General features: G+C 42.0%; 1 protein-coding gene across 4 annotated transcripts in view; it reads right to left on the bottom strand.

The window, feature by feature from the left end:
* Positions 1–2749: 2749 nt before the first annotated feature.
* The window catches only part of XPO7 (exportin 7), a 77325-nt gene continuing 61462 nt past the window's right edge, over positions 2750–18612 (bottom strand). For all 4 annotated transcript variants that reach the window (XM_054690634.1, XM_054690635.1, XM_037497346.2 and 1 more), the window contains exons 14-28: positions 17767–17902; positions 17274–17347; positions 16056–16136; positions 15054–15117; positions 14532–14640; positions 13510–13616; positions 11455–11543; positions 10655–10762; positions 8656–8738; positions 8206–8420; positions 7888–8026; positions 5564–5724; positions 4587–4685; positions 4003–4130; positions 2750–3228 (exon numbers count right to left, since the gene is read on the bottom strand). In XM_054690634.1, coding sequence (XP_054546609.1) covers positions 3135–3228; positions 4003–4130; positions 4587–4685; positions 5564–5724; positions 7888–8026; positions 8206–8420; positions 8656–8738; positions 10655–10762; positions 11455–11543; positions 13510–13616; positions 14532–14640; positions 15054–15117; positions 16056–16136; positions 17274–17347; positions 17767–17902 — 1687 coding nt within the window. In that variant the 3' untranslated portion in view covers positions 2750–3134. The remainder of the gene's footprint in view (positions 3229–4002; positions 4131–4586; positions 4686–5563; positions 5725–7887; positions 8027–8205; positions 8421–8655; positions 8739–10654; positions 10763–11454; positions 11544–13509; positions 13617–14531; positions 14641–15053; positions 15118–16055; positions 16137–17273; positions 17348–17766; positions 17903–18612) is intronic.

Genomic DNA, 18612 nt, shown 5'->3' with positions numbered 1-18612 from the left:
AGGAAACAAGCTACTGTGGCAAGAATCTTCTTAGATGTTATTTGACAGCTAGATGGCATTTGTTTAATGACGGTTGGTGAGAACATTTTTATCCTTTCAAATTTATTTTTAAAATTAAAGAACTAGTTATAATCATTTACATTTTCAAGCCTTGTCATCAGACTTACAGATTTTGCAGGTTTCCTGTAGTTAATCTTTCTTATCCTTTTTTTTTTGCTTTGGCATTTGGCACTTTTGCAGTGTTAGGTGGCAATTTAGATTTATGAATCCAGCCAAAAATCTTAGGTAGGCGAGGCTGGCTGGAGGCAAGTAGGATATGGAGAGGTGTTCTGGCTCTAGATTCAATTCCTGCTACCCCACGGTCATGAATATTTTGGCAAGTGATCCATTTCTGCACTTGGTTGAAGTTTCATAAAGTACTAGGAGACTTCACTTGTGGAAAAAACGAGTCCTTAAGATAAGTTCGTATTTGCACAGTATAAAACTATTATTTCTTAGTAGATTGTTACTTGTCATTAGAAAATTGACATGTGGCTGAAAGTTATTAATTCTTAAAATCTGAAAACCTAAGATCTGACCCTGGGCCAAATCCCTTCTTTTGTCTGGTTTATCCTTTAGAGGGAACAGATAAACTTGGTAGTGCCAACAAAATGGATGCACGTAATAAAGTAATCTGTAGTAAAGACTGTCAGAAAACTGTCTAGATACATTTGCCTTGATGACCATAGTACCAGGGTAGCCTAGAAATAAACTCACATTTTAACTGAATAAAACTTTTACCTGAATTCTTCGGAACCCCAAGTTAACTGGCTTTCACATTTATTAGATTGAGTCATGTGAAACTGTTGATAATTAACCAGGAAACAAGGCTCTTGTGGGTTGCTCCCTCTTTTGGTTGTCAGTTCAGCGAGGAACAGAAGCTGGATGGGGTTGTAGATCTTAACCGTGGCACTTTGTGGTGACCAGACTCTGCTTAGGGCTCTACTGAGGAAACCACTGTTTTTGCTGAGTTTCTTGTCTCTGACATTGTTTGTGTGGAAAAGAAGGGAGGGGTCTGGTGTTTTGCTGATCAAGTACCTGTGAGAAAATTTTGTCTAATTACTACAGAATTAGAATTCCAGGTTATTGGAATGTGTGACTGGAGTGTTTTGCATATTAATGATGTCACACCATCTTATATTTCTATCAGGCTTAGAGACAGACTTGGCTAAAATGAATCAGTTGCCTTCTAGCTATCAGAATACAATTTTTGTCTTTGAAATAACTTGGGAACAAGAAGGTGCCCAGAAGACTGGACAAGAGACAAAAGTAGCAGTGTCTGTAAATAAAGTGAGCAAGAGTGGCATTTTAGAGCCTATGATTCACTGGATATAAATCTGCATCTAACACTTTATAGCTATGGCCAGCAGCAGATAATATATGTGTATATATATCACATATATATATCAACTAAAACAATCATACTTTTAAAAAGAAATTGTGTCGGATTTAGTCCAGTGAGAAACATGCTAATATAATATGATAAGGTTGAGGGGCCCCAGCACTCCCCGCTGTGTTTTGAGAATGCCCGTTTCACACATCTTCATGTGCTTAGGGAGACACGCTGCTGTAGACACACCAGACTGGACTGCTGAAACCACATCAGTAGAAACCATTGAAGTTTATTGGCGATCACAATGCTTACACTGTATGCAGCAAACACCCTTACAAGTCTATCCGCAACCTGATCACGCAAGAAAGAATTTACCACACAGTCGCCAGAGGAGAAGGGAAAAAAAACCAAACAGCTTTGTTTCTGGGGGTAGAGAAGAGAAATAAAAATAAAACCGAATTTATGAGTGTCCCATGGGCAAGAGCTGAACTAGAGATGCGTACAACTAGCAGCAACGATTGTGGAAAAAGTACAAGGCAAATAGCTTTCTCCATAATTTTCCTCTGTAGGTTAATTTTTTTAAATATTCAAAACATTTATTATGGTTTTCATTTTATAAAAATGTATATTTTTAAAGGGCTAGGAGAATGTTAAATACTTCATGCTAGGCAGACCTTGTTATTAAGAACCCCTCCACTGTAGGAACTTCCTCCTGTTCATACATTCATGAGTGCAGGGCAATATATAAATATCCACACGCACACCTCCACGCACACTGCCTCGAGGGCTGGGGAAGACTAAAAGTTATTGGCCACGCGCATTGGGCCTCTGGTGGACTCATCCAAATCGCTCAACAGGAGAGCAACTGGCTCACTTCCTTCTCTCTGATCCCTATCTTTAGAGACCAAGAACCCTAAATCATAAAGTTACACCCGACTTTTAAAAGCAAGAGGCATCTGTCTGAGGATGAGGGTAGCAAAGTGGGGGAAAAGGATGAAGCTAAGAACACCAAAACTTTCAGCTGGAGCTTTCCGTCACTGCAAGAGGCCAGGGGACCAGGGCAGCGTCTGTGGTTGCAAGGGGCGGGGTGGTGCTCCTCATGGCTTAGAGTTCCTAATAACAAGGGTAATACAGTAACAGGAAGTGATAGTTTCAGGGGCAAGGAACGGGCAATAAGAAAAAATATACATTTGGAATTTTTATTTTTTTTTTTTGCCTCTCTACACTGTGTCGCTAAATATATCTCTGCACGTTCACACATCCTCGTCCAGTAAAGCTTCAGGCCACCAGAATACACATTTTTTCTCACTCGCATACACAACCCCTCACATCAGCATTGGTGCACTAGACTCTGTAAAAATTTTTCAGTCACACTTTGTTTTTAAACTTGAGTCAATATAAACCTTGTTCAAAATGTTATGAAAAAATGTACATGTTTATACAAGGCAGGTTGTGGCAGGACACTGGGGGTTCTCTCCACATGGGTGGCCCCAGGAGGAGGGGCTGGAGTCTCACACATTTGTGTCTTTATCTCCTCCCACCACCCTTCCCACCCAATCCCCTAGGAACCAGCAGCGCCCTGCCCCCTAGTGAGTGTACTCACACCCTTTAACCTGGGAAAGTAGCTAGCTGACTTCTGCCATTTCCCCCACATCCCTGGAGAAGGGCGCCTGGGTCAGCCAGGCCCTCTCCCTTGCAATTGTTCGCCCCTCTGCACCAGACCAAGGGACGCTGCTCTGTACAGGTAGAGTCCAAGGAGGTGTCAGCTCATCATGTCATTGCTGTTCACGCCGTAAGTGGAGTTCTTCATGGAGTCATTGACTTCTCGACGGAATGCTGACAGGTTCTGGGTGAACCTGCAGAGAGGATGCATGTGGATTGGGGGGAAGGGTCTTTGCCCACAACAGTTCTGGCAGAGAAGCGGGGACTAAGAGGGAACATATGAACTGAAGGGTTCGGTTTCAAAAGACAGTTGGTCTTAATCTTCAGACTTTAAGGGAAAATTAGGCTAGTTTTACACCCCTTTCTGACTGACAACTACACGGCAGTACTCCAGATCTGGTCACATCTGGGGCTCTGAGGGGCCAGCCACCTCTGTTCATAACAGAAGGGGGAAGTAATCTCAAAGATGAAGACAGAAGAGAATGAAGCTGTCTAATTTCTTAACAGAGACCCATAGTATACAACTGCGTTGTGCAATATGGTAGCTGCCAGCTACAACTGAGCATCTGGGTAATGCCCGTGCAGTTGAGAAATTGAATCAAACATCATATAATTTAGTTCCCCAGTAGTTGCCATATTTCAAATTAAGTAAAATTTGAAATTTGAGAAAAACCTGCCATTCAATTCAGTTATTAAAAAACGTCCCAATATGTTTGGAACAACTTGAGTGTGGGACTCTACTTAGGCAACTTCAAATTTTATGAAATCGAAATCTAAATTGATTATTTCCAATGGAAATTTAGCATATAAGTCAAGGTGCTGCTAGCTGCTGAGGACTTACTAAAACAAAAAGTGCTTAAAGTCTCTTTAAAATGCCAATTAATTACAAATTAACACGATACCGTTGGATATGCTGGATTAAATAAAAATAATTGCCCAAGACTCCTGGCAAGGCCTTCCATACTCACCTGTCTCTGTTTTTCGTGAGAAGATTCCGCTCAATGCCCTCCATTAGGTTTTCGAAACAGAGATGCATAGCCTGCTGCTTCTCTGGTGGCTGGCTATTCACGATACTGTTCCTTAGGTCAGAAAAATACTGTGGGGCAAGGAGTGAGAGACAAGGTAAGGAAAGAAGATGGGAAAAGGCAGACTACCTCCCTATCATTTTCAGAGGTGGAGTAATGTTCTCCAAAAATGAAGTAGCTAGTTAAGTGGGTTGCCGCCTGAGGGTCATACATCTCTACTAGTTATGAATTTTACGTTTGTACAGCACTTTAGGCATAATCTGAACATGTTCTGATCTCCATGTACTAACTCTCCTGTACTACTCCTTGTGCTTTGTCTGACCTGCCACACCTGCCGACTTCTAACAGTTAGGTGACTGGTGCTGTTCAAGCATGACTGGGACAAGCTCAATAAATGGGCCACTTGCCCTGTTTCACCAACCTGGGGGTTTCTACAAGCATTTCTCACAGTGCCCTGGAAAGTGACAGCCAGATGTGTGCCTGCCTGCCACTGCTGTGGCGCTGGGCAGCAAGGAGCTGGCTCTCACCTTTTCATTAAGTAGTATCAAGCCAAGCAGGGGCCGGGACATAGACCACTGGTTCCTACAGTCTTCAAAGATGATGATGTTCAGCACCGTTGACAGCATCTGTAAATGAGAAGTTTATTAGGCTCAAAGGCCTTTTCTATTCAGGGTAAATCAGACAAATACTTTATGAAGCTTCATTTTAACCTTTTATCACAAGGTAATAATTTCTTCTAAGATATTTCCTTTCCTGTTCCTTAAATTTATTTGATCATTTATTTAAAAATGGACCTTCTCAGTTCACCCCGATTTTTGTAGGGGATCATATGGGCCAAGCAAACGATTATAGTATGTAGAGTCACTTTACACTATAGATACCAGGTACTTGTTTTAGAGGAGACAGCTTAGTGACATTTTGGGGCTGTGATGGGAACGACTTATTTCATTGCTTCCTTCTAGAGATGACCATGTAGACAAAAGGTGAGACTGGTCAAAATACTATTGACTAAAATCTAATCAATCCCATTTCCTTTTCTGTTTCCTAGCTAGTGTATTTTTGCAAATCTTATGTTTTGAAAAGATGTTACATACAAATAAAACTGATGCGAGGACATGGTTTGATTTCTATGTTTCTATTGTCCTTTATTCTTGTTCCCATTTTGTGGATGGGAGTATAGGCTTTAGGTCTGGTCGTGTCTAGCTCACGCTCCATTTAAGGCTGTGGGTGAGCACACTCATTGTCCTGGAAGGAGGACAGTACTCATGGGGTAGGCTCAAGGCACAGAGGCCAGTGTGACACTCAGAATGGTCATTCAGGAGCTGATTTCTTCAGATTTTCTCTATCTAATGACCACTCAGCAAACTCAGAATCCACTGAAATCTGAAAGCATAAACTCCACTTGGCAGCATTCTTTGGTGAGATGCCAGTCAGACTTAGCATCTTGGTAAGAAACTTAAAGAAAGGTTTCTTCCATGCTGCGACCTGACTTTCAGGTTCTTACCTGCTGGATCATCTCTGGATGCTGCTGCATGATATGCAGAAAGCGGTCGCTCTCTTGGTTCAGCGGTGTTGTCCTCTTCTTGGTGCTACGTGACAGCTGCTTGAAGAGGTATGTTACGATGTGGTCCAGACAGGAGCAGCAGCCTGTGCATACCATGGTGTCTGCCAGAAAGAGAGGAAGGGATAGAACACAGCAGATACTGAGATGGTGACCTGGGCGAACACGGTCTGCCCTTAGCTGAGATCCCATAGGGGTTGGCCAATTCAGCCAAAGTTACTGCTCGGGACACTTCCTGTTACCTCTTACCCTCATCATATAGCAAAGTTCAAATCTAAGTTTGAAAGTATGTCAGACAGTAAAATAAACTATACTGAAATTACTGACTCTACGTGGTATAGATGGATGTCTTCTACTTCATGAAAAAAAGTTTACCCGTAGCCAAGTGCTTCTATTGTACTAAGAACTTTGTGGGCCTCCCCAGTGGCCTAGGGGTTAAGTCTCAGCACTATCGTGCTGCGCCCCGAGTTCAATCCCTGGGCAGGGAGGTAATGCACATTATGGTGCAGCAGGCCTTTCCTGTCTTGCCTGCTACTCCCCTTAGCAGTGTATTTCAGTAAAATCCACCTGTTCTGTTCCCTACTTTGTCTCTGGTGAATCCTCTTACCCACCACACTTCTGGCCTATACCCCAGTTTTACACACACAAAAAAGAAACAAAAAAAACCCCAACTTTGTCATTATCAGTACTTCTAATTTACTATCCTAACAACTCCAGGAGGTAGGTGTATCATTTTACAAATGAGGAAACCAAGGTTTGGAGAGGTTATATGACCTGCTTCAAGATCACCTACTAGTAATTGGTTGATTAGAACTATATTTTAATTGAGGATTAGAATCCAAGAAGTCTGTGATGTGAGCTTCTATTTCTGAATTACCTGGGGGATGGCATTAATATAGCCAGTTCAATATAGCCTATCAACATCTACAGTTGGCTAGAGTGGGGTACCATATTCTTTTTTTTTAAAAAAGATTTATTTATGCATAAAAGAACTGGGGTATAGGACAGAGGTGCGGGGGGGAGGTGGGAGGGGGATGTTGAGCAGATTCACCAGAGACATAGTGGGGAAAAGAACAGGCAGACTGACTGAAATACACTGCTGAGGGGAGCAGTGGGAGAGACAGGATAGGTTTGCTGTGCCATGTGGGTAGCTCTCTGGCTAGCCAGGATCGAACTCATGCTGCAGAGGCTGCAGAGAGCTTCACATTGCTGTGCTTAACCCTTTGCGCCACCAGGAAGACCTAGGGTACTGTATTCTTCATCCAAAGTATTTCAGGGAAAGCTGGGGGGGGCGGGGGCACATACTCATCTCTGCATTTTACAAGAGCTCTGTATCACAGCCCGCGCACACAACTCTGACTAGGTAAGGCAAGGTATAGGCCAGCAATCAGGGGATGAAGCCATCAAATAGTCTTCCAAAGCAGGGCCTGATATCCTGGCTATATTGTCCTAGATATTGTTTCATAACCTACATTAGTAGATATGTGTCAGAGAGGTGGCCGAAAATTGTAGATGACAGCAGACAACTCAAGAATCATTATATATGCATTTACAGTATATCATGAATATTTTGCAGTTGACTTAATCTTCCTATTTATGTTTTGTTCAGTCTAATATAAAGAGTGTTTTATTTTCTGAACATGTATATACCTACTAGGATTGCAGGAAGGCAGCCTAGCAACAAAATGGTTGACAGGAACCATCTGGAGTAGGATGAAAAAACTCTGGAACCTAACTGGATAAAACCTGTCCATAGGTTGCATAGCCCTCGGGATAGAATGCAAACATCCTAACATGGCTTATAGCCCCTCTCTGTGATGTTCAGATTTGCCCCTGCCTATTTCTCTTTCTAGCTTTACTTCATTCCTCTCCAACTCTTCTGCAGAACCTGCCAGTCATCGAGATTTCCCTGTTCTTTCATGCCTCCAGGTGCTAGTACCTGTTAGGGATCCACCCCCCAGACCACAACCCCATAGCATTTTGTACTCATCCCCACTGTAGTATGTAAACAGGCAGTTGTCTGTGTGTCTGTTTAATCTACCACATAAAAGCTGAAGGACAGGGAATCTATGTTGTTAATACTGTGCCTTTTTCGCTTAGTGCAGTATCTGCCTGGTCCTCAGGAGGGGATCAATAAGTATACACAGGATCAGAATGTACCCATGAGTTACATACTCTGTTGTGAGGGCCAACTCCCCAAGCAATAATCCTTTTGGATTATTGCGGGCAAGAGTCTATCTTTCTTGCCCACCCACCCAGGTACTTACCAAGTGCTGTAAGTCCTTCAGAAATGGAAGAGAGAATATACATGATGACATGAGGTTCCAGGCTTGCAATAAAGTTCATGTGGTCCTGAGTCAGGACTTCCAGTAGTGAGTAGTAAGATTGGCTGAGTTTGGGGTAGTCCTGTGGGAGGATGTTGAAAATCACTTTAGTTGTTGTGTGTACTTAAGCACGCAGAGAGCAAGATCTTAGTTTAGTTCCTGCCAGCTGGGAAGACCTACTTATAGCAGAAAGAATCTGGATTCTAGTCTTCCACAGAAACATTCAATCATGGTCTTGGATCAGTGAAGCTTAAGGCTTACCAGGAGATCACTGTGGGGAATAGAGAGCAGCAACTTGATGAAGGTCTGTAGAGCATTGTCCAGGGCATCATCTCCATAGAGACGGAAGACTCCAAAATTGACGTAACTCCCACTGAGGGCAGCCTTCAGCATGGAGAAGCAGATGGAGATGCCCTTGAGCTTCAGTGCATACACCTGATCCTTTGGGAGTTCTCCCAGTGTAAGGATGCGATTGCCTGAGTAGAAATGTGATATATCACTGTATTTTCAACCACATTATAATTGATAGTTTATGTACCACTAACGCTCTTGCTTGGAGTCAAAGGTCCTCGGTGCCAGCTGGCACAGTAACACAAATATATGAGGAGCACACCATGCCTTGGCAGTGCTGGCTTGAGATCCCACACTGCATATGGGATGGTAAATGAGTTGGTGTCTACTTTCAGGGTTATGTTCCTCTAAAGCACTTACCATACATTGTTATCATCTTGCTGGTTTCTCTGAAAAGTAAGATTCCATTGGGGGACGAGACATCAAACTGAAGTCGTTGGGATCTGAGCAGAGAATAAAAGAAAAAAGTCAGAGGCATGTTGCTGGAAGATGAGGTTACTTCAGGGTCTCACTTGATTATCTTGGGTATGAAGGTATGCAGATTACCTATCCTAATGTGAAATAACTAGGCGAATCAAAGCTATTTAACCAGTGATGTAGCTTACATCTTGAAGACCATCATGCTAAATTCAAGTTCTGCTGCTCAAATTAAAAACATTTAAAACAATGAAACAAAATGATGTAGCAGGTGAAAGTATTCTCCCAAAATTCTCAACTTTATTTGACTAAAATTAGCTTCTTCCACAATTATCTCTTCGTGATATTGGCTCAGTCCTTCAACCACTATATATCATTCCCTTTGTATCTTCAGCGGTAACTAATGGAGGAGTGTAAGCAGTATTACCACTTTATAAGAAGACAACACACAAAGGGCCTTGGAGCACTACAACACGTCAGGCGGGGAAGGAAAAAGTGTTAAACCTGAGTTCTACATTCTGACTGTTCCCTAGACCAAAGCACATCTTCTTTGGTTTGTTCCATACCTTTAATGAGCTTTATTCACTCTAGTTGGTAAGGCCTCAAATCCAGGATTCTTCTTGAATCTTCTTTCCCTCCCTCCCCACATTGAATCCATCACGATGTAGCTCTACAATGTGCCACAAATCCATCCACATCCATATGGTCTATCTGCTTCAACTCTTGTTCCCTACAGTCCCATTCCTCATAGAAGCTGTTTGTTAGAATATTTCAACCTCTTGCTTCAAATAGCTGAGCAGCTTCCTATTGCAATGAGAACACGTTTGGTTCTTCACAAGCGCTGTACTAAGTTGCTACTCAACCCCTGGCCCTCCATGGCCCCTCCTTAGCCAGCCAGTGACATCTTTCTGTTTCAAGCCTCAGCAAGCTCACCTCATCTCAACAATCTTGCAGTTGTTTTCTCTAGTTAGGACTACCAGAGTCATTCATGTCATTCAGATCCCAGTATCACCTCTGAGAGGTGACTTCTGATCCTCCTTCCCCTTCATCCCCCTCTATTACCATGTTTCATTATTCTCATAGCACTTACCTCTGTCTGATTTATCATCCAAACTAGCTTTCCCCCCATAATGTAATAGCTAACAGGGCAGTGCTTTTGTCTGGCATAATTGCTGAGACAGTGCCTGGCAAGTTAAATTTTTACTGATCTAGCTGTAGTTGGCACAGTACCTTTCTTAAGACAGGGTGTTCCAGGGCCTCCCTGGTGGCGCAAGGGGTTAAGCACAGCACTATGAAGCTGTCTGCAGCCTCTGCAGCACGAGTTTGCTACCCCGGCTGGCCAGGGAGCTACCCACATGGCGCAGCAGACCTCTCCTGCCTCATCTGCTGCTCCCCTCAGCAGTGTATTTCAGTCTGCCTGTTTTGTTCCCCACTCTGCCTCTGATGAATCATCTTACCTCCCGCACCTCTGGCCTGTACCCCAGTTCTTGTATGCATAAATAAATCTTCAGGAAAAAAAAAGAAAGGGTGTTCCAGTGTACCCCCATCCCTCTCGATAGTATCTATGAAATGTGAGCTATGAGTAATGTGAACCTTTATGTATATGGGCAGTGAAATCAGAATCCTGATTGCCAAGTTCACGTCTCGTAGATATCTTGAGTCTATTTAAATTGACTTATTTCCTGCAAGCAACTGCATCTTTGCAGGGTTGGAAGCACTCTGCTTTCAAACAAACACACACACACACACACACACACACACACACACACACACACTCACACTCGCGCGTGCTCTCTCTCCCCCTTTCAGAGGCTTTCAAATTTTAATAGCAGCAAACCTTACTATGTTAGGCCCAAAATAATCCGCCCAAAACACTAGATTAAGCAAATTCTCTTAGGGCTTTCTTAGACGAAAGGACAGTTGTGCTTACTATTATGCTTACCTGTTATGAACCAACTCAGCCATCAGCTTGAGCACAGGTGTGGTACAGGCTGGATCATGGTACCACAGTTCAATTGCTCGCTGGAGAATTGGCATGTAGGATGGGTATCTGTACATGAAAAGCTAAGGAAGAATTTCTGAATCCAGAAAGGTACACGTTTAAGGTAATTTCCGAGTCAAGCAGAGTTACAGTTCTATTTCGTGTTTCCTGTTTGCTCATCTGAGTCTTTCTAACCAGAACATGGGAGCGATTATGTGTCCTGTAACTTGTAATAGACATCTAATAAAATACTGAATGTACATTATGCCTTTACCCTGAAGAGCACAATGCATTTCATATTATCTTTTTACCAATTCCATAATATAATAGGGAATCACATAACTATTAGAGAAACAGAAGCACTCAGATTTGAAATGGTTATGAAGTCAATATGGTTACATTTCCAGATTTCAAACAAAGCTGTCTTTTTTCTTATAGACTTTAATATCTTTTTTTGGTTAAGCATAATAAAATTCATCTGCAACAAGTTCACAAGCACAAATATACGGGACCCCAAAGAGGAACTGGGAAACTACCTCATTCATAGCGCAATCTCAGTGACCGTAACAGACAAGACGGTGTCTTTAGACTACGAAGGAATGACAGCTGACAGGTCATGACAGGTTTTATGGATACATCTTCACCTTCTCTTCCCACCACACCCTCCCACCTCCTTCCCTCCTCGTCCTCCTCCCGTGACCCCACCACCCACTTAGCTCTAGTTAAGGCTTGCCGTGTATGCTCCTAGTCTGTTAGGATACATCCATTCAAACAGCATCATGAAGCTGGTTTTGGCATTGAAGGCGAAAGCTATACCTCTCAGGTCTCTTACTAGGCCAACTAGAGTTCGCTATAGTAAAAAGCAAAAATACGTTAAAATAGATGAAAAGTCAAAGCTATAAATATCTGATGGGGATATCACATATCTGTAATCAAATTCTCCCTTCATTCATTCAAAATATACTCTCTCCCAAGTATTTGGATATCTTCCATACTAGAACAGAATCTTTTTATTTGGAAAATTAGTTTGGAGAGCTTGTTACACTAAGAAAAAAGAATGGTTCCTGACTCATCATAGAAAAAATATAGTTTGATACAGTTTTAAGACATTAATAGGCTAAATCACATGTAAAAAGTGGAAAAGCAAAAAAGCTTATTCAAAAAAGCAAAGAAAAAAGGAAAACTCACTACAACAGAGGTTAAGGAGCTATATATCCTGTCACAGAGCCTAATGCTCTGTCAGCCAGCACCACAGGAACTCCCAAGCAGACCCAGCCAGGAGGAAGGCAAGGGAGTCTCTATGGTTACCTGCCCCTTTAGTGTGGGTGTCTGGGAATAAGACATATGTTGTACCTTGGAGTGGCAAAGTATTTACTACACTTTTACAATAAGACAACCCTACTGAGGTGAAGTAACCTGCTCAAAAGCATGCTGCTAGGTGGCAGGAGCGAGGGGTAGGGCACACAGAACCAGCACCCCAAACCCCATGCTCTGTCTCAACAGAATTTTACCACAGGTTCTAAAGAGCAGTAAGACTGCTTTTGAAACCTGATATTCATCAGGCTCAAGGGGGCAGCACATCCCAGGTACCCTGACTATCAATCATGACTACACATCTGCCAAGGGTCAATTTAAAGCAAAGGGTTCTATTCCAAATCTGAAACCATAAGCTCAACTTTCAAGTCAAAAGCTTGGCAAATCTAAAAGACAAGTTATATGAGGCATGACAAAGATGTGGGTAAAGCTACAGTTTCTGGCCAAGGAAGCTCTGTTAATTTATTTGCTCTATATGGACTGTGATGAAGAAAAGGGCTGATATTCAATGATACTCCTTAAGTCCTTGATATGGCTGATACTCTAGCCTAAGTTGTGGGCATATTCCACAGTAGTCTTAGCATTGAATGCACCCATCTCAGACCCCAAAACACTGGTTTAGAGAACAGAGAGAGCTCTGGACAAAGTCATGTTGTCTTACAATGTCCCTGCTGATTTGGATATAGAAACCTAAGGGGCTTTCTAAAGATGAAAAAGGAGACTATTAAGTCATTTAAAACCTCACATTTTTTGTGAAGAAAAAAAAAATTCCACAAATATTAACAGCTTAGAATCTTCCGATTTTGGTACAGAGCTCTGGTACAGAGCTTTGGTACAGAGAGCAGGTGTGTGTGAAGTAGAAAAATGAGGAAAGCAGAACTCAGAAAGTGACAATTCTGAGAGTGAGAAATCAATAAAGGTGATTTTAAAATTCTACATATATATAAATTCACAAACCCTTCAAAATGATTCATGAGACAAAGAATAATTCTTAATGGAATAGACAAAGAAATGAATAATAAAAATGTTACACATTAAAACTTGTGGATTCTGGGGCCTCCCCGGTGGCGCAGCGGGTTGAGTGCCACCCTGTGAGGCTGTCTGCAGCCTCTGCAGAGCGGGTTCAGGAAGAAACCCATGTGGCGCGGCAGACCTCTCCTGCCTCACCTGCTGCTCCCCTCAGCAGTGTCTTCGGTTCGTCTGCCTGTTCTGCTCCCCACTCTGTCTTTGGTGAATCCTCTCACCCTCCCGCGCCTCTGACTGTTCCCCAGTTCTTGTATAAGTAAATAAATATTTAAAAAAACCCACAAAGCTTGTGGATTCTAGAGACCTGTTTCACAACAATGTCACTGTTCTCAACGCTACTGAATTATACCCCTAAAAATGGTTAAGATGGCAAATTTTATAAATGTGTTTTTACCAAACTAAAAAATCTTTTGTAATAGTATACCTAAAGGAATATTTATAGATATAGCTGATCAATCTGGTGGGTAAAGACTCACCTTTGCCTCTTGCTCGTTGAAACTATTAGTGCTAAACATCTGGGCCACAGCCTCAAATGCTGCTGTGAGTGGCAGCATGAATTGCTCATACTGATCTTCATCCTCTCCTGTAAGGCAAACAACCCAGAATGTGACCCTGATGTAAAAAATTCAAAGGTGTCTATGCATGGAAAACAAGACAAACAAGGAGTGACCCAAGGACAATCCAAGGGGCCCATTTATTATCCCAACAGATATTGTCAGTAACTTCAGAAATTGCATGTAGAGGAAAATTTTAAACTAGAAAATGACCCAAATTACCTAGTGCAGAGATTATGCAAAATTTTTTTGATACTGAGTCACAACATCTGAGATTCATGTGTCTACTGATTTGTTCTTCCTTAAGTGAGAACTATCGTTCGTTGATAAAGGACTGTCTGGTGCTGAGAACTAGAGGAGACTCAAACCTGAATCAGATGCTAGTGGAGTCTCTATTCACACCTTTCTTTCTTCAGTGATCTTTCATAAACCTCAATGGTTTTATAATGCCAGTTTAATAAAAAGCTCAAAATTATAATGGCATCAAGTTTCAATTATCAGTTGACTCAAAACTACTAAAACCACAATTAGAGCTAGAAAAGTACGAAAACCATCTAGCTCATGTGTGCCAGTGAGCTGGGCGACAAAATGTTTTACTCACCATCTCAGGCCTGTTCATCTTAGGATGTATGTGTGTGGGCATTATCTTGCTAACAAGATGCATTTAGGAAACTCAATTCCCTTATTTTAAAGGTGAGAAGTATGAATAGAAACTTAAAACCACGATGTAGCAGAGGGCAACGTTAGGTGTACACTGTTACTCTCCTCCAGTCACAGGGGCCATGGAAGCATGCTCTGTTCTTGGTGAAATCAGACTGCTATTTCAGATAGTTTTGTTACTGTTGAAATAACAGGAAAGACTTCCCCCACATGTAGTTTCTATCAAATGAAAATTTAGAATAGTGCCAGATTACTTCATGAGCCCCTAGCATTTATTGCAGTACCTAAATCCACCATGAGGAGACGCCCAAGTGCTGTGTAGAAGGTAGTCCGACAACGCATGTCTGTCAGGTTGGACTGATTGTTAATACCCAAAAATGAAAAGTGCTCGCTCTATTGAAAAAAAGAAAACAAGTTAAAAAGATAAAAGCATGGGTTAGAGGCAGAATGCAAGCCAGTAATTTTAGGATTACTAAGCCTTTCAAGCTAATGGCTACATAGTCATTCCTTAAGGGTATGAGGGGTCTAAAAAAAAATTTTTTTTTTGATTACTATTGTTTCTACCTACAACTAAATTCTCTTAGTTTGAAAAGTAGTAGGTGATTTCACCAGAACTCAGATATCTGGCTCTAAAGAGTAGCTCTGATGACAGTATGTATAATCGGGTGGCCAGATGGAACCGGGGCAGTGTTTGGCTATGTAGCACTGTGGACCTCAATTTACGTATCATCGCCCTTATGAGTTGAGAAAGTATGTGTGTGGGTGGCTAGAGAGCAGAATCAGGATGAGGGGCTGGAATCACTTACCGTGTGATTGTTCAGCATGAACTGTACTGCACTCAGCTTTACTAGTTTCCTCACACTACTGTATGTAAAGACAAAGGAGGAAGGTCAAGGAAAGCGTGACACAAAATTAAGAATCTTCAGTGCAGAATGAACCTTCTAGGGTAACGTATAGTTCCTTTCTTTACTATGAGTTCCATACCAATTATATTATTTTCCTTAACTACTTGAGTACAGTATTGCCAAATGGGAAAAAAATGAGTCTATTCTAAGTAGTAAGTAGTTAAATACCTAAGTAGTTAAATACCAATGAAGAGAATGCCCACACCAAACTCCTATCTGTAAGAAAAGAGACAAACCCCAGGAGTTTTCTCCAAAACCTATGGCTTTTCTCAGGGGGAGTCAGGAAACTTTAGGCTCTAAAGTCCTGCTTGAGGCATCCGCTGTATATAGCGCATTCTCCACTGTGTATTTAGAATGGTACTAGCTATGTACCATCTTTGGGAGAACTGAGAAAAAAATACCTCAAATAAGTTTTACAGGGTCAACACTTCTTTTGCAGAACCCTGGCTGTGAAAGGCTTACAGCAATTCCAATTTCAAGCAGGCCTAGTCCAATTCAAGGGGAGCCACTGCTTTTATTGCAAAGTTTGTAGTCAGGATGTTTCTACCGATTAGCTGATGGACTATCCTGATGGATATGGACTATGCTGCCACTGAGGATGCATAAACCCTGGCCACAAAGAGAATGTACCCAAGACATTCATCTGCTGGGTATTTCTGGATCTTAGGAATAAATCTGTAGTAAACTATTAGCTTATGTACTGGCTCATTTTGGGGGTCTGGAGTTACTCCTGGATTCTGTGAGGGTATTGCCTTTAGTTACTCCTGGATTCTGTGAGGGTATTCCCAGGAAAACAGAAGATGAATATTCAGGAAGCTAAATTAAATAGCAGGGGGTCATGATGCCTAAGATCGGCATGCCACCTTTCCCATGGTGCAGAGAAGGTGGTTTAGAAAAGGATATCCAATAGAGAGGTCATTTAGAAGCTGTAGTGTCTTAGAGGTGATTGGTTCACAACGGCCCCAGTACTTCAGGTTGGTGATGCTGGAGGACAAAAAGAAAAAAAAAGCAGGAGATGCTTTTGATTTGGCTGGCTTTCATGAGAGTTGGGAGAAGAAGAAAATCATTCATCAAGAGTCACCACACATCTGCATCACCAATTCACAGACATCACAACCACAAAAAATGGGTATAAAATCTCCGTACTTACATTTGGTTGACTAGAAAAATTATCCTTCAGATAATCTTCACTACTTGGTTCCAAAGCTACACTGGCCCATACCCAGGCCCTTGGAATTCTGGGGCACTCCAGGGCTGATTTCTGCAGCAAGGGTAAGAGATTTCTGCGGCAGTGATAACATGCAGACGTATGCAATTCTGCACCTGCACCATCCACTGTCAGCTGCAGAATTCTAGTAGCCCTTGCTTCTGGGTTCTTGGCTGGCAGAGTCCTTTAGACCCCCTTTGCTTTTTCATCTTAAATTATTAACCAGCTCATGGATATGAATGCATAAGATTGGGAGTGTTGGAAGGAGGCAAAATGTCACTTTGCACACAGCCCTGGGTAATATTTGGCTCCTATTGTGTGCTTTGGTAAATTGACTCCTAAAAAAGGGGAAAATGTAACCAACAGGGTATAAAAAAAACAGAAAAACAAAAAAACAAAAAAGGGCCAATTAGAAGCTCTAACTTTGAGGACAGTTGAAACAATAGCACTAGATTTTGAAGATTCAAGACTCTTAAAAGGTATGGTGTTTCTTCAGAGGAACAAGCCCATTTTAGAGTGGGGCTCTCCTCCTGGAGGGGGGGGCATACCTAATGGAAATTGGCACCAGCAAGTGAATGTCCACTCTTGGCATCCCTGACAGCAGAGTGATTGGGTTGGAGGCTGAGCACCAATCTCTGGGAAGGGAGGGCCATTTTGCTAAAGCCAAAATAGGGTTTCACCCATGATTCCAGAGACATGAACAAAATTAAATCCTTTCCTATACGAGCCTGGAATGCTCTGGGGCCGGGCCATATCTCTAAGCACAGCTTGTCACACACTCAAATGCACAATTTTCTGACGCAAACGATCAATGCTGGAATACCAAGGCACTGGCAACACAATGCCAAGATCACATTTTACAGTTGCAAGAGGATTGCAAGGGACTCTTGCTGATGGCAGGCCAAAACACTTACATTTTTCCTATGAAGACACTTAGGACCATGGTCTCATCATTTAAGCCTAGAACTTCTGAGAGTCGACGGTACAGCTGGTGTCATGATAACGGAAAAGAAAGTAACCAGAAAATATGGATTAGAAAAATCACATCCCAATACTGTTTTTGTTCTTAGTAAGATGAAATGAGTTAGTTTCTAAGTTTTATTTAACATTGTACAGAAACTAAGCTACCTTTCTGGTCCCCGTTAGTCCTAATAACATAAAGACTGTCAAAACTTTCTGCTATTATGGACATTAATTTAGGTATGGTGACTGAGAATTGGGGGAGACCAACAGCTGTTTTGGGGAGACCAAGAAATGCTTTGACTGGCCATCTGTTAAGCATATGGAGCACAAGGTAAGTGGACCCAATTCCTTGATGAGTGTCTTAAAATCTGGAGACTCTAGCTGAAGACCCCCACCCCCCCAATCAGAAAGTGAACTAAATGGAGCAAAATGAGAGTCTGTTACCTTAGAGGATTTTTGCACCTGGTCCCCAATGTAGATCTTACGAAACTGTTCAAAAAAGCTCAGCATGGCTAATTCTAGCTTCTCATTACCCGCCTGAGCCAGGCGAGAATCTGTTAGGTTCATCAGCTGGAGCACCCTAGAGAAAGAAAAGTAATGATTCTCTCAACAGCAGGATATCCTGGTCACTCTAGAAAATCCAACCTACCCTCATAATTGTGTCTCTCCTCTCCTTAACCATCCTATTTGAAAGGCACTTTCTATAGGCTCTACACTGTTGAGGAAATAAAATTCTCCACTTCTGCCCTAAAGAAACCACACTGGAGGAATACATATGAATGACCAATTAGATATTTAACACTTCCAATCCACTGAGAGTATGGTTGAAGCTTCAAAACTGTGGGACAAATATTGGTATGAAGGGTAACTGAGCTTCATAAGACCTTGGGAAAAACTATTTTCAGTGTCCCACTTCTTCCATCTACAAAGTGAGGGAGTACTGGACTGACCAGTGGTTTGTGATTGTTTTTGTCACAGCCTTGAAAGGAATGGAGACACAGGAAAGATGAATGTTCGAGAGCATGTGACACCTCCAAGGACAGAGATCAGATACGCTTCCTGAGATTTCCTCCTTTTTCCTGCACACAGCCCCAACAAAGCACACTTGAATGCAAGTGAGTGGTGAATAAAAATGATGTTATAAGCATGCCATCTGAAATTCTGATAGTGTGAGAACAGATGACAAACTATTTGTGACTTATCATGGATGAATTATATTTGGTCACTGTGCTGCAAGCTCAGGTCGAGAACCAGTCTACAAGACACTGTCTAAACTCAATTTATATTATC

This window comes from Talpa occidentalis, unplaced genomic scaffold (assembly GCF_014898055.3).
Source record: "Talpa occidentalis isolate TD23 unplaced genomic scaffold, MPIMG_talOcc4v2.1 talOcc4.8, whole genome shotgun sequence".
Lineage (NCBI taxonomy): Eukaryota > Metazoa > Chordata > Mammalia > Eulipotyphla > Talpidae > Talpa > Talpa occidentalis.
This window is presented reverse-complemented; position numbering and strand designations above follow the sequence as displayed.